At 33.5% G+C, this 16,721-nt stretch overlaps 1 protein-coding gene across 1 annotated transcript in view; it reads left to right on the forward strand.

The window, feature by feature from the left end:
- Positions 1 to 16,721, forward strand: part of naaladl1 (N-acetylated alpha-linked acidic dipeptidase like 1) — a 49,781-nt gene that overhangs the window by 19,423 nt on the left and 13,637 nt on the right. Inside the window, exons 8-15 of the mRNA XM_061906121.1 lie at positions 1,713 to 1,798; positions 3,228 to 3,347; positions 3,410 to 3,495; positions 3,563 to 3,626; positions 9,514 to 9,581; positions 9,647 to 9,738; positions 9,828 to 9,921; positions 15,431 to 15,512. Of these exons, the coding sequence (XP_061762105.1) occupies positions 1,713 to 1,798; positions 3,228 to 3,347; positions 3,410 to 3,495; positions 3,563 to 3,626; positions 9,514 to 9,581; positions 9,647 to 9,738; positions 9,828 to 9,921; positions 15,431 to 15,512 (692 nt within the window). The remainder of the gene's footprint in view (positions 1 to 1,712; positions 1,799 to 3,227; positions 3,348 to 3,409; positions 3,496 to 3,562; positions 3,627 to 9,513; positions 9,582 to 9,646; positions 9,739 to 9,827; positions 9,922 to 15,430; positions 15,513 to 16,721) is intronic.

The raw sequence follows: 16,721 nt of genomic DNA on the forward strand, positions 1-16,721 counted from the left end.
TTATTTATTATCGCAACGTCCTTGCGAGGCGATTACATTTTACAGAGCGCATTATAAAAACAACAACCACTAATCATGGCAGACTGACCCAGAACCTTACCTTTTTGAGGCTGGAGATACCGAGGATGAGCTACATACAGGTTTTAGAAGCTGGGTGCTAAGGAGGTCCTAGTGAAACACAAAACCCTCATGTAGCACTTGTGCTAACGTTTCATCAACAACATAAGAAGGTAACAAAGCGACGTTGACTTTCGCTGGGATGGTTTTCATAATTTCAGCACAAGACTTGGAAAAGTTAACGTAATCCTTCCAGTGACGTTGTCGAGTTGAGAGTCAATATATTCACTGAAAGTGATTGAGCAGCAGCAACTCTTGAGTCTCGGTAGAGGCTGTGTCAGTACACCAGAAAATTAGTTTCTCGGTGTTAGCACTTACAATAACAATGTCATTATAGCTTGGTTATTGTGCAGGTCACGGCACGTAAATAGAGCTTTGTTGTTTTTTTAAAATGTGAATACCCATTACATGCATTGTTAACTGCCTCTTGTTAGCAGTTTTTTATGTTCTATAATGCATTGTAAAGCGAAAAGGCATGGGGTTTTGTTGTCTTCCTGGAAAGTGTTGAGTGAATTGACTTGTGAGATGGCGCCCTCTGCTGGGATTCGTAGCAGCAGCTTTCTTTTTTTTTTCTCCCTGCAGATAGCGCCATCAAACCACATCCTATTTAAGTTACCGTTAAAAAATAATAATGATGCACAACTTAAAGTACAAAAAATAAATCAACAAATAGCAGTACTTTAGTATTTCTTAAGTGTCATTAATTTATTTTGTGATATTTTGGTTGTGCTATATAGCAGGGGTTCTTAAACTTTTTGAACTCGGGGGCCCAACTTTTCCACTACTGAGGGCCCCGGGTCCCACTAAAGTATTAACACTGAATGAGTAATTTTATTCTTGATTTTAAACATATTCATTAACTATATCGTACCTACGTACAGTTTAAACAAATGATATGAAAACAAGTGTTAATCACAAACATTCTTATCAAGGTTTAGGCCGGGTGATAAATATGACAAAAGAAGGGATTCATAAAAAAAATGATGAAAATTCACACAATTAGGCAGTGATAAAATAAACACATTCTAATTAAACAATAATATATGTTTCTTAAATAAACCGTCAATAAAGTTGAAGTGCAAATGAAAATACAGCTTTGCTACTTTAGTCGTAATTTTTGCGCTGAAGAAACGCGCCAGACTTCTTGTGTTTGTCTGATATTGCCACTACTGCCACAAGTGGTGGAAAAGTGTGTTAGAAGTTGGGACCACAGCTGAGAAACAGATATTGTGAACATTATCAAAAGTATTTTCTTTTTAAAAAAATGTTTTAATTAATTGCAGCTTTACGTATATATTTTACATTTTTTATTATTATTTATTTATTTGTATATTCATGTTATACTTTTTGTCTGCTTTACTATTTTTATGGATTTTTATGACTTTATATTTTTTTATTTCTTTATCTGGTGTTATTTTTTATTCCAAAGTGAACAATACAACAATATTATCAATGTTTATTTCAGGACACAACAGGCACAACTCCACTGGATGTATGCATACTGCTTATTTCACCAAAATGAAAAAAATGATTGATACAAAAACTTTTTCTTTTGCAGAATGTTTCTTTCCTGATTGGTTCTTTCTTGGTTTCAGTGATGTGAAGTTGGACGTCTACAACTATGAGGAGGTGAAGAACTCCTCCAACGTGATGGGCGTCATCAGAGGCAGCGTGGAGCCTGGTGAGGCCATAGTCACCTTTGATTGACACTTAACGTCTCTTGATGCTCAGAGGTGCGTCCAGGAGCCAATAAATGTACTCAAGTAAGATTACAGTTACTTTACAGTGGCCTGTAACTACATTATTGGAACGGTGTGCGGTCAATTCTAATATTAGCATCCTTTTGTTTTATATGACAAACACACAAAACATGCAGTTTTTATGCGAAAAAACTATGTCAAAGTGGAACATTTGATGAAGTAATTGGAGCCTTAAATAAGTCAATACTTCATAACTTGAGAAATACTTTAATTAATTTTAGGTTTTTTGAGTAATGACAGTTTAAAAAAATAAAAAATCCCACAAAAATTATTGGGGATCCAAAAGGGAACTCATAAAAACTCATAATTTTAAAAAGAATAAGTCATACTTTTTTTTATTACTTTCAGCGCTTAAGTTGTTCAAATTCAGATTTGTCTGTGAGATTGTAACTTTTTAAACTGTTTTTTTGTGTTTTTGTGTCCAGTTATTTTTTTATATGGCAAACACACAAAGTATGCAATATTTCTCCCGAAAACAATTCAAAGTGGAATATTTGATGTGAAGTAATTAAAGCCCTAAATAAGACAATAATTTATAACATCAGTGATTTTAATTCATTATTATTTTTTGAGTAATGACAGTTTAAAAAAAAAAAAAACACAAAAATTATTGGGGATCCAATAGGGTCCCACACATGAAAATTTTAAAAATAAGTTATATGTTTTGTTTCTTTGACGTTCAATGCTGTAGTTGATCAACTTTCAGATTCATCCATTGATTGTAACTTTTTAAATTGTTTTTTTTTTTCGTGTTTTTGTTTTAAGCATTATTTGGCAGTTATTATTTTATACAACAAACACACAAAATATGTAATATTTTCCAGAAAAAAATATTTCAAAATGAAATATTTGATGTGAAGTAATTGAAGCCCTAAATAGGTCAATGATTCATAACAATATAATTTTTGATTCATTATTATTTTTTGAGTAATCACAGTTTAAAAAAAACAAAACACTAAAATCATTGGAGATCAAAATGGTCCCATTCATAAAAAAATTAAAATAACAACATGTGTCTTTGACTTTCAACTCTTAAATCGATCAACTTTCAAACGTATCCTTTGATGGTAACTTTAAAAAAAAATTTCCGTGTTTTTGTTTCAAGCACTTTTTGTCAGTTAGTTTTTTTATATGGCAAACACAAAATATGTAATATTTTCCAGAAAAAAATATTTCAAAGTGGAATATTTGATATTTTATTTGACATAAATGAAGCCTTAGATAGGTCAATAATTCATTACAGCATTGCTTTTGCTTCATTATTATTTTTTGAGTAATGACATTTTTTTTTTAAATCGATAAAAGTGTTGCATTAAAACCACTTGTGCTCCTGGACCCCCACCATCGAAGATCGATACGTGATCTATGGGAACCACAGAGACAGCTGGGTGCATGGCGCCATCGACCCGAGCAGCGGCACGTCCGTCATGCTGGAACTGAGTCGGGTTCTAGGCCAGAAGGTGAAGCGAGGTGAGTCAAGTGTTTCTACAGGTGGTCCCCAAAAAGGTGGTAGAAGTTTCTCCACCCTGCAGGAACATGGAGGCCTCGCAGGTCCATTATATTCGGGAGCTGGGGAGCCGAGGAGTTTGGCCTCATCGGCTCTGCAGAATACACGGAGGTGAAAGTTTCACATGCAGAAACAGGAAGGTGCTGCAAAACGTCAACTTTTGTCCTGTGGTTTGCAGCAATACTTCACCAAGCTCAGTGAACGCACTGTGGCCTACATCAATGTGGACATCGCCGTTTTCGGTGAGCCCACGCTAACACCAGAGATGGGATTATTGAGTCTTTGAAAGAGCCGTCATTTGATGTTTCTTTTTTAACAGTTTTTTTTTTTTTAGCAAAAAAACAATCACTTGTAGCCTTTGTAAGAATAATTGTAATTCACACAAATAGAACTTAATTAATAGGGATTATTCTGAAATATTGGCAATAATTGTATTTTTTGTGTTTATTTTTTGGTCCCATATCCCCTTGCCTTGACGATGATATCACTATTTTGAACTGATTAGTTAGCTATCTGTGTTGGCCCTTGATGAGGTTGTGACTTGTCCAGGGTGTACACCTCCTTCTGGCCGAATGCAGCTTAGATACGCTCCAGCAACCCCCCGTGACCCGAAAAGGGACAAGCGGTAGAAAATGGATGAAAGGATGGATATCCATCCATCCTTTCATCCGGATGGATGGATAGATGGATGGATGGATGGATGGATAGTTAGCAAACATGTCAGAACATTAGCATGCTAACATCAGCACAAATGGTAATTATATTAATTAATTAAACCATATCAAATTCAAATTATCGAAAAACTGTGATTAAAAATGTTTTCTCACGGGTCTGAAAGGGCTCCACTCAGAAAGATGTTATGTTGTATGTACATTATATACGTATATATATATATATATATATATATATATATACATATACATATATATATATATATATATATATATATATATATATAAGCGGTAGAAAATGGATGGATGGATATATATATATATATATATATATATGTATATAGATATATAAATTTGCATACATATACATACATATACATATTTTGTAATGTACATATATATACACACACACACACATATATATATATATATATATATATATATATATATATATATATATATATATATATATATATATATATATATATATATATATATATATATATATATATATATGTCATGATCCACGTCTTGGATCATGGCATATTCTGGTTTTGGTTCTGTTTGTTATCCCATTCTGTCTAGTATTTGTCTTCTTCAGTTCTTTGTGGCACTTCCTGGTTTTGTTCCGTTGTCATAGTTACCCATTTAGTGTCACCTGTCTCTCCTTTGATCACCGCACCTGCCCTTGATTAGTTATCTCCCTTTTTAAGACCGCCTTCGTTTGACATTCTTACTTGGACTCTTGTTTGCTTCATGCTACAGTTGACGTCGCTCTTTCCAGCCTTGTGGTAACTACCTTTGTGTACATTAGCTTCCATGCTATTTCAGTTGTTTGTGCCTAGCTCATGCTAGCGCTTTCTGTTTTGTTTGTTAGTGCCTTCGAGCAAGTGTTTTTGGTTCTTAGTCTGTTTGAGTTAGTATAAATAAATTATTGTTCCTACCTCACGCTGTGTCCATCTTCGCTGCACCCATGAGAGAACAACTCGTCACCACAATGCCACCTAGACGTCACAATATCTATCTATATATATATATATATATATATATATATATATATATATATATATATATACACACACTTACATATATATATATATATATATATATATATATGTATATGGATATATATACATATACACAGATTTATATATTATATACAAACATATATAACAAAAATATACATACACACACACATATATATATATATATATATATATATATATATATATATATATATATATATATGAAGAGTTCATACGCAAAAACCGATAAACGCCATTTTGATCAAGTTTAGCCCAGCCTCGGTAATATATAGTCCACCACTTCTATTGTGGTATACCAAAATCAATTTGTTTGCAAATGCAGACAAATGCCGCTTTTAACGTCATTTAGTTCAGCGATTTATTGCAAAGGCCGATAAGCGCCATGGATCATTTACCACAAAAGCCGATATATCCGTTTGCCCAACCAGCGCTGCAGTACGGGATCACGTGACGAACAAAATGGCGGCGCCCTCGGACTCACTCAGTGATGTTATCCACGCATGAATAATTTGGAAGCTTCTCCTGTGAACAAAACTGTTAAGCCAGCGAAAAAAACTGACGTGTTGAAGTTATTTGATGTTGGCGCTAGCACGCGTGTCCGTGAGTTTTACACCGCTGCGTTAAACGATGTTGTCGAGCATGGAGCTAATGTCCATAGCGATGATGAGTGAGCTGTTATCTGCACAGGAGTGTTTTTGATAGGCAAACCAGGTTGAGCATTTGTGCTTGTTTTATTAATAAAACATTGTCTACATTGCAACACTGTTTTTTTGTTTTTTCATTTTGTGCTGAAAAGCACAAGGTAAATATGTGAGGTCACAGTTCCAAAAAAGCATGTCCGGTTAGCAAGTACGAAAAAACAATGTTAGCAGGGACAGCTAGATTTATACGTACCAAGGGATCGAAACTGTTAAATAATGAAGTAAATAAATGTGAACAGTTGTTACCTTGAAATGTGGCTTTCGATAAATTTCACGTTCTGTTTTTCTCTCTATCTTTATCTGGAATATTATGCGAAATAACGACCGCAAAGAAAACGATTTTGGAGATATCTGTTTTTGCAACATATCATAATTTGGATATATCTGCTTTTGACGTAAAACCACATCAAACACTCTTATTTGAAAGCCATTCATTACATCAGCATTTCTTAAAAGTTTAGGCTTTCATGACTTGCTTATGTTGATATTAAATAAACCATTGTACGCTTGTACATGTACCGGCAACACAAGCAGGCAGAAAATCGTTAATATACAGAATCGGTCAAAATGGATTTATCTGCTTTTGCATATGAACTCTTCATATATATACCGGGTTTCCCACACATTCATTTATTTGTGGCAGCCCGCCACGAAAGAATTATGGCCGCCATAAATGAAAATTAAAAAAATAATAATAATAAAGAAGAAAAAAATTATTATTATTTTTTTTTTTTCGGCTTTTGACTCGCTCGACCGCGCATAAAAGCAATGGGATTCTGTCTATGAATGGAGCTTGTAGTTACATATAATATAAATATTATATGAATATGTGTATAAAGTGTTGTAATTATATTCCAACTCTGCGTTCTTCTTGGACATCACCGCGATTGGCATCTGGCCACACCTGGTGTCAATCAGCTTGCTCCTATTTAGACCCTTCTTCCCATCCAGTATGGGCTGGCACACATATATATATATATATATATATATATATATATATATATATATATATATATATATATATATATATATATATATATATATATATATATATATATATATATATATATATACACACATGCATATATACACATACATTATATGTGTATATATATATTTTTTTTTTTTTATTTTTTTTTATGTATATATGTATATATATATATATATATATATATATATATATATATAATAGGGGTGTGGGAAAACATCGATTCGAATTTGAATCGCGATTCTCATTTAAAAAAAAACAAAAAACGATTTTAATTTTTTTTTTTTTCAATTAATCCAACAAAACAATACACAGCAATACCATAACGATGCAATCCAATCCAAACCAAACTTGACCCAGCAACACTCAGAACTGCAATAAAGGAGGAGACACAAACACAACACAGAATAAACCAAAAGTAGTGAAACGTAAATGAATATTATCAACAACAGTATCAATATTAGTTATAATTTTAGCATAGCAGTGATTAAAAATCCCTCATTTACATTATCATTAGACATTTATAAAAAATAAAAAAAAGAACAATAGTGTCACAGTGGCTTACACTTGCATCACATCTCATAAGCTTGACAACATACTGTGTCCAGTGTTTTCACAAAGATAAAATAAGTCATATTTTTAGTTTGTTTAATAGTTAAAACACATTTACATTATTGCAATCAATTGATAAAACAATATCTTTTACAATCATAAAAGCTTTTAAAAAAAATATACTACTCTGCTAGCATGTCAGCAGACTGGGGTAGATCCAGCTAAAATCCTATGTATTGAGTGAATACAGAATCGTTTTGAATCGGAAAAATATCGTTTTTGAATCGAAAATCGCGTTGAATCGAAAAAATCGATTTATAATCGAATTGTGACCCCAAGAATCGATTTTGAATCGAATCGTGGGACACCCAAAGATTCACAGCCCTAATATCTATATTTGTATATATATCTATATATATATATATATATAGGCGCCAGCGCCCCCCGCGACCCCAAAAAGGGAATAAGCGGTACAAAATGTATATATATATATATATATATGTGTATATATATATATATATATATATATATATATATATATATATATATATATATATATATATATACATATACATATATATACATATACATATACATATATATATACATATACATATATATATGTATATATATATATATATATATATATATATATATATATATATATATATATATATATATATATATATATATATATATATATATATATATATACATATATATTAGGGCTGCGAATCCTTGGGTGTATATGTACATATATGACCTGGAATTCCTTCATCACATCCTGGGTAATTCCTCTAAGTTACAACTCCGCTAAAATGTTGATATTACACACGAATAATAATAATAATCCCTTATTTCCCCTATAAAATGGGTTCTTAATTTTTTTTACCTCAGGACCCAACTTTTCCACTAGGAAGTGGCTCACTGAAATAGAAATCTTACTCTTAACTTTAATCGCATTCAACAACTATATCCAACCAAGTTACAATTTACAACCGTGTCTAGTGATATGAAAGCATGTGTTAATCACAAAGATGATTACTACAAAAAAGCAATAATATGTATATATTTATATGGTGCTAAAATAAAATAAAATAAAATCATGAAAATCGTTTTTTTTCCATAAAATGTCAAAATTAAAGTGAAAAAAATAAACTAAAATATATACCTTTTCCAGGCTCGGGATCTTTCTGTGTGGAGTTTGCATGTTCTCCCCGTGAATGCGTGGGTTCCCTCCGGGTACTCCGGCTTCCTCCCACTTCCAAAGACATGCACCTGGGGATAGGTTGATTGGCAACACTAAATTGGCCCTAGTGTGTGAATGTGAGTGTGAATGTTGTCTGTCTATCCGTGTTGGCCCTGCGATGAGGTGGCGACTTGTCCAGGGTGTACCCCGCCTTCCGCCCGATTGTAGCTGAGATAGGCGCCAGCGCCCCCCGCAACCCCGAAAGGGAATAAGCGGTAGAAAATGGATGGATGGATGGAAAAATGTTTTAAATGAAAATACGTCCTTCCCTTTAGTCATAATTTGTGCGCTTAAAAAACTTGTCTATGACTTTAGCTCCAGACTTCTTCTGTTTCTTTGGGATTGTCTTAACTGCCACAAGTGGTAGAAAAGTACATTACAACTAACCGTACTGACCACAGCTGAGAAACAGTTGTTTGGCACCCAAACAACAGGCCACGACCCTATGGTAAAAAAAACCCTCTGACCTATAACACAATCTGACATAAAGTTTGTTCTTTAAATATAAACTGTATGTCTCTTTTTAGCATATTTTAATTGACACACAGTAATAAAACTTGACAAAATGGCCCCTGCATGCTTTGACTTGTCAGTCGGTAGCCCTTTATGGATAAAGTTACATTATTAGTTATTGTGCTTTTATTTTCCCATTTCAACAATAATATCTTTTTTCCCCATTTCAAACACCATTTATAGAAACATGATTCAAATTTCCCATCCATCCATCCATTTCTACCGCTTATTCCCTTTGGGGTGGCGGGGGGCGCTGGTGCCTATCTCGGCTACTATCGGGCGGAAGGCAGAGTACACCCTGGACAAGTCGCCACCCCATCGCAGAGTTTGTGCGAGTTTGCAATTGAAATAGGACAAAATGACATGTTGCGTTCACTGACCGTAAAAAACAACACTCTGCAATCCCCAGCCAATGCTTTTCTGCGGGTGTCGGGAATGCCGTCGTTACAGAAGGTCCTCTTCACAGCTGCTAAACAGGTACTGTGATGACACAACTGTTCTGCGCCACCTAGTCCGGGTCTTGATGGTTTCGTGTGACCCAGGTCAAGGCTCCTGGTCACGACTCAATGTCCGTGTACGACAAGTGGATCCAGTATGCCAACAGAACCAGTCCTGTCCACGGACCCATTCCTAGGTCACTACAAAATGTTAATCATAATCTTGCAGCCATCTTTGTTATTTCCTGTTTTTTCAATATTCATCGTCTCAGTCCTTCCTTCACAGAGTGGGCTACCTGACAGGAGCAGGAAGTGACTACGCTCCTTTTGTTCATCACCTGGGGATCACGTCCTTGGACCTTTCCTACACTTACGACAGGGTATGGGATATGTTTTATAGATTTTTTAAATTTTGGACGACTCACCGACACATATGTGCAGATCATGGGCTGTAAAATACGTCGGGCCCCACAATCCACAGAGGGCCCCATTTTGCACGTAAAATGTCAATGAATTATTGTGTGTACGCTTGGCCTACACCAGAACAACCAACAATAAAAGTGAATCTTAAAATAATAAAAAAATTAAATTAAATAAGATGAAAATAAATAAACAAAAATAGTGAATATAAAAACATTTATTGAAATACTTTTTTTCCCCTCTCTCTCAAACTGGAGAAGATCAGGCTGCACAGTTTCAAGAACTGATCTCCAAACTAACCTTGATGGAATCACAATTGAAATGTGGGTGGTTGATGAGCCTTTTGTGTGCTATAGCTCTAGAAGGCCATTCAGGAATGCAGCGGTCTGTGGTTTTATGTTGCCTCACTTAAATGACATTTCACTACGAGTGGGTTCCTAGCCCCGTCCTGCTCTGTCCCGGAAAAGACTAAAAGGACAAATGTTGCCCTCTCCGCTGGAGCTGTTACAAGAAAGTTGAACTAATTATGTTTTACAAAAATGTATTATTGAACACATTTTTCTCATTATTTTTGAGTCTAAAACATGCATCAGATTTAATTAAAGTTGAGTCAAACGGTGTAAAAATTGGGTTGGGGGGCTTTGTAAAACATTCTGACCTGAATATAGTCATAGGGTTTTGGATTTTATTAAACTTGAGATTCTATTTTTATTAAAAATACGTTAAATAAGCCTGTTGAGTATTATTTTGTGTATTTCTTTTTAAACTATGCTTGTCAAATATTTATTTAAGTAAATGTATGTTATAGTTCTTTGCATTACTATAAAAAAAAATGAAAGATCATTCCTAGATATGTTTGTCAAATATTGTTTTAAATAATCAATGTCATCTATTTTCCAATTACTTTATGAAATTTAAAGTGCATACCTGTCAAATATTGTCTGAATAAAATAAAAAAATATATTATCTGTGTTGGTCCTGCGATTCGGTGGCGACTTGTCCAGGGTGTACCCCGCCTTCCGCCCGATTGTAGCTGAGATAGGCGCCAGCGCCCCCCGTGACCCCAAAAGGGAATAAGCGGTAGGAAATGGATGGATGGATATATCATATACACACACATATACACTCACTCACACACACGCACACACACGCACGCACGCACGCACGCACGCACACACACACACACACACACACACACATAATAAATAAACTCTTAGGTTTATATATATATATATATATATATATATATATATGTATATATATATATATATATATATATATATATATATATATATATACATATATATATATACACACACATATATACTCACATATATACACATATACATACACATATATTTTAATTTCCCCTTGGGGATTAATAAAGTATTGCTGATTCTGAGACACACACACACACACACAAACATATATATTTATATATATATATATATATATATGTATATATATATATATATATATATATATATATATACATATATATATATATATATATATATATATATATATATATATATATATATATTATATGGGGCTTCACGGTGGCAGAAGGGTTAGTGCGTCTGCCTCACAATACGAAGGTCCTGCAGTCCTGGGTTCAAATCCAGGCTCGGGATCTTTCTGTGTGGAGTTTGCATGTCCTCCCCGTGAATGCGTGGGTTCCCTCCGGGTACTCCGGCTTCCTCCCACTTCCAAAGACATGCACCTGGGGATAGGTTGATTGGCAACACTAAATTGGCCCTAGTGTGTGAATGTGAGTGTGAATGGTGTCTGTCTTTCTGTGTTGGCCCTGCGATGAGGTGGCGACTTGTCCAGGGTGTACCCCGCCTTCCGCCCGATTGTAGCTGAGATAGGCGCCAGCGCCCCCCGCGACCCCAAAAGGGAATAAGCGGTAGAAAATGGATGGATGGATGGATATATATATATATATATATATATATATATATATATATATATATATATATATATATATACAAACCCCGTTTCCATATGAGTTGGGAAAATGTGTTAGATGCAAATATAAACAGAATACAATGATTTGCAAATCATTTTCAACCCATATTCAGTTGAATATGCTACAAAGACAACATATTTGATGTTCAAACTGATAAACATTTTTTTTTTGCAAATAATCATTAACTTTAGAATTTGATGGCAGCAACACGTGACAAAGAAGTTGGGAAAGGTGGCAATAAATACTGATAATGTTGAGAAATGCTCATCAAACACTTATTTGGAACATCCCACCAGTGTGTAAGCTTATTGGGAACAGTTGGGTGACATGATTGGGTATAAAAGCAGCTTCCATGAAATGCTAAGTAATTCACGATCAAGGATGGGGTGAGGGTCACCAATTTGTTAAGCAAATTGTCGAACAGTTTTAGAACAACATTTCTCAACGAGCTATTGCAAGGATTTTAATCATCCATGGTCCGTAAAATCATCAAAAGGTTCAGAGAATCTGGAGAAATCACTGCACATAAGCGATGATATTACGGACCTGTGATCCCTCAGGCGGTACTGCATCAAAAACCGACATCAGTGTGTGAAGGATATCACCACATGGGCTCAGGAACACTTCCTAAAACCACTGTCAGTAACTACAGTTGGTTGCTACATCTGTAAGTGCAAGTTAAAACTCTGCTATGCAAAGCAAAACCTATTTATCAACAACCCCTAAGTAATACCGTTGGCTTCACTGGGCCCGAGATCATGTAAGATGGACTGACGCACAGTGGAAAAGTGTTCTGTGGTCTGACGAGTCCACATTTCCAATTATATTTGGAAACTGTGGACGTGGTGTCCTCCGGAACAAAGAGGAAAATAACCATTCGGATTGGTATAGGCGCTAAGTTCAAAAGCCAGCATCTGTGATGGTATGGGGGTGTATTAGTGCTCAAGGCATGGGTAACTTACACATCTGTGAAGGCACCATTAATGCTGAATGGTCCATACAGGTTTTGAAGCAACATATGTTGTCATCTAAGCAACGTTATCATGGACGCCCCTGCTTATTTCAGCAAGACAATGCCAAGCCACGTGTTACAACAGCGTGGTTTCGTAGTAAAAGAGTGCGGGTACTTTCCTGGCCCGCCTGCAGTCCAGACCTGTCTCCCATCAAAAATGTGTGGCGCATTATGAAGCGTAAAATACGACAGCGGAGACCCCGGACAGTTAAACGACTGAAGCTCTACATAAAACAAAAATGGGAAATAATTCCACTTTCAAAGCTTCAACAATTAGTTTCCTCAGTTCCCAAACGTTTATTGAGTGTTGTTAAAAGAAAATGTGATGTAACACAGTGGTGAACATGCCCTTTCCCAACTACTTTGGCACTTGTTGCCGCCATGAAATTTTAAGTTAATTATTTGCAAAAATATATATACATATATATATTATTTTGAACATCAAATATATTGTCTTTGTAGTGCATTTAACTGAATATGGGTTGAAAAGGATTTGCAAATTATTGTATTCCGTTTATATTTACATCTAACACAATTTCCCAATTCATATGGAAATAGGGTTTGTATAGTATATATATACATATATACTATATATATATAATATTTATATAATATATATATATATATATATATATATATATATATATATATATATAGTATATATATACACACTTATATAAACACACATATATATGCACACACACATTAAATGTGATAAAATGGCAACCAAAGTTATCAAAAAGGTAAACCAAACAACGAGATTCCTCTACAGAATGTCCTCTCTGGTCAACAAAAGCACCTTTAAGATTTTAGCGGGAACTCTCATTCAACCCTTTTTCAATTACGCTTGCACCTCCTGGTACCCCAGAACCTCCAAAACCCTCAAATCTAGACTCCAAACATTCCAGAATAAACTAGTCCAGTTACTTTTAGACCTCCACCCCAGATCACACCTCACTCCAACCCACTTCTCCAAAGTAGGCTGGCTCAGGGTGGAGGACAGAGTCAAACAACTTGCACTGAGCCTAGTCTATAAAATCCGCTCCACCTCCCTTTTCGGGTGTTACCATTTAGTGGTCAATTGTACGGAATATGTACTGTACTGTGCAATCTACTAATACAAGTATCAATCAAATTTATATATATATATATATATATATATATATATATATATATATATATATATACACATATATGTGTGTGTGTATATATACTGTATGTATATATATATATATACAAACACACACATTTATATATATATATATATATATATATATATATATATATACATATAAATATATATATATATATATACACATACATATATATATACACATATATATATATATATATATACACATATATATATATATATACATATATATATATATATTTATATACATAGATGTTACATTAAAGTTTAGCACATTGTTGTTCTCATTATTATTGTTATTTTTTTTCCATAAACTTGCATCACATTTTTTAAAGTTAAAGTCAAATAGCATTAAAATTGTTTCACACAGATACAATTGTCTATATGTTTTCTTTGTAATGTGGAAGATCCGGATTAAATTCTGCGTCGGGCCCCAATTTAAAAATGTTTGTTTGATTTTTCACATACCTTTTTTTAAATACCGTTTTATGTGTTTTTGTCATTTTTATCTTATTGCAAATGTAATTTGTAACCACACTTTTCAAAAAATGACTGATTTAAAATCAACGATCAGGAAAGTTTTGTAAATTGTTGTTGGAGACAAATTAAATATGAACACAATTTATTTCCCATAACTTTTTTTTTTTTGTCTAAAACATTCATCATATTTAATTGAAGTTTTAAAAGTAATAGTAATAAAATTAGATGTTTTTGTGCGGAAAGTTTTCATAAAAACAATTGTATTTGATTTGGATTGCTATTAAAGATTTAATATACTTGTCAATAATTATTTAGAGTAGTTTTTTATTTTATTTTTTATTTTAAGTGTAATTTTTAATTATGTTTGTACAATATTCAATCAAATAATTTTTGAACATTAAATGTACATTCTCAATTATATTTGTTGAAATTAAATCCACGTAAATTCATTTATTCTTTTGCTTCACAACACTAAGTAAATTACTTATTATACTTGTCAAATATTTATTATTTTCATTTTCATTACAATATCCATCCATCTTCTTCCGCTTATCCAAGATCGGTCACGGGGGCAGCAACCTAAGCAGAGAAGCCCACAATAAAAGAACATTTAAAACATATTCCCAATAATTCTTGGCATATATTGCCTGAACTTAATTTATTGTATTAATTTTTTCATTATTAATGTAACATACAATACTCATCATGCTTGTCAACACAGTATTTGTGTTTAAATGTGTTTAACTTTATTTTGATACTATATCCTGCCTATTGATGCTATACTTCCATTATAGGATCTTGTCGAGCTTGATATTATTTCTGCTACATGATATTTTTTTCTTCTTCACACAGACAAAAACCAAGGCCAGGATTTACCCTGCGTACCACACAGCTTACGACACTTTTGACTATGCATCAAGATTCATCGATCCTGGTGATGAAATATAACAATGGAGATGTATGCTAATATTAGCATGCTAACACCAGCATGCTAACATTTTTAGTAGCTTTTCAGCTAAATTGTATATGTTGAAACCTAAAAATTATGATTTTTGATACTAGCCGCTAGTGGGAAGTACACCAAGTTCTCCTATTAACATGCTATAATTTTAGCATGCTAACATTAACATCCTACCATTTTTAGTAGCTTTTCGGCTAATTTTATATGCTGAAACCTAAAAATGAGGATTTTTGATATAAGCCGTTATTTGGGAAGTACGCCAATGTCTTATATTAGCATCCCAACATTTTAGTAGCTTTTCAGCTAATTTTATATGTGGAAACCTAAAAAATATTATTTTTGATACTCGCCACTATCTGGGAAATACGCCAATCTCTCATATTAGTATGCTAATATTAGCATCCTAACATTGTTAGTAGCTTTTCAGCTAATTGTATATGTTGAAACCTAAAAATTTGCATTTTTGATTCTAGCCGCTATCTGGGAAATATGGCAACCTCTCATTTAGACATGCTAACATTAGCATCCTAACATTTTAGTAGCTTTTCAGCTAGTTTTTTGTGTTGAAACCTAAACATTTTTTTTTTATATTAGCCACTATCCGGAAAATATGCCAGCTCTCATATTAGCATGTTAATGTTAGCATGAACTTTATTTTATACTATATACAGCCTATTGATCCTATACTTCAATCATATGCATGCTAACATTAGCATCCTAACCTTTGTAGTAGCTTTTCAGCTAATTTTATATGTTGAAACCTAAAAATTAAGATTTTTTTTAAAACCAGCTCCTATCTGGGAAGTACGCCAACCTCTCATTATAGCATGCTAATGTTAGCATGCTAACGATTAAGGCTCTGTTGAGCTAATTTTGTACGTTTACACCTAAAACTCATTGATTCGGACACTCGACGCCATCTTTAAAGTATGCAAACATTCTCGCAATGAACTATATGGTAGAATAATTATCTTAAAAGGATTCAGCTTATAAAAGCTCTGTCTGGTTGCATGGAGATGGCCTAAATAAGTCTTTTAATTCTTGTTACTATTGAAAAAAATAATAAAATTATGTATATATATATATATTTATTTTTTTACACATACATATATACACATGTATATATATACATACACATGTATATACATATATATACACACATATATATACACACACACACAC

Source organism: Nerophis ophidion, linkage group LG07 (assembly GCF_033978795.1).
Source record: "Nerophis ophidion isolate RoL-2023_Sa linkage group LG07, RoL_Noph_v1.0, whole genome shotgun sequence".
In the NCBI taxonomy this organism is placed as follows: domain Eukaryota; kingdom Metazoa; phylum Chordata; class Actinopteri; order Syngnathiformes; family Syngnathidae; genus Nerophis; species Nerophis ophidion.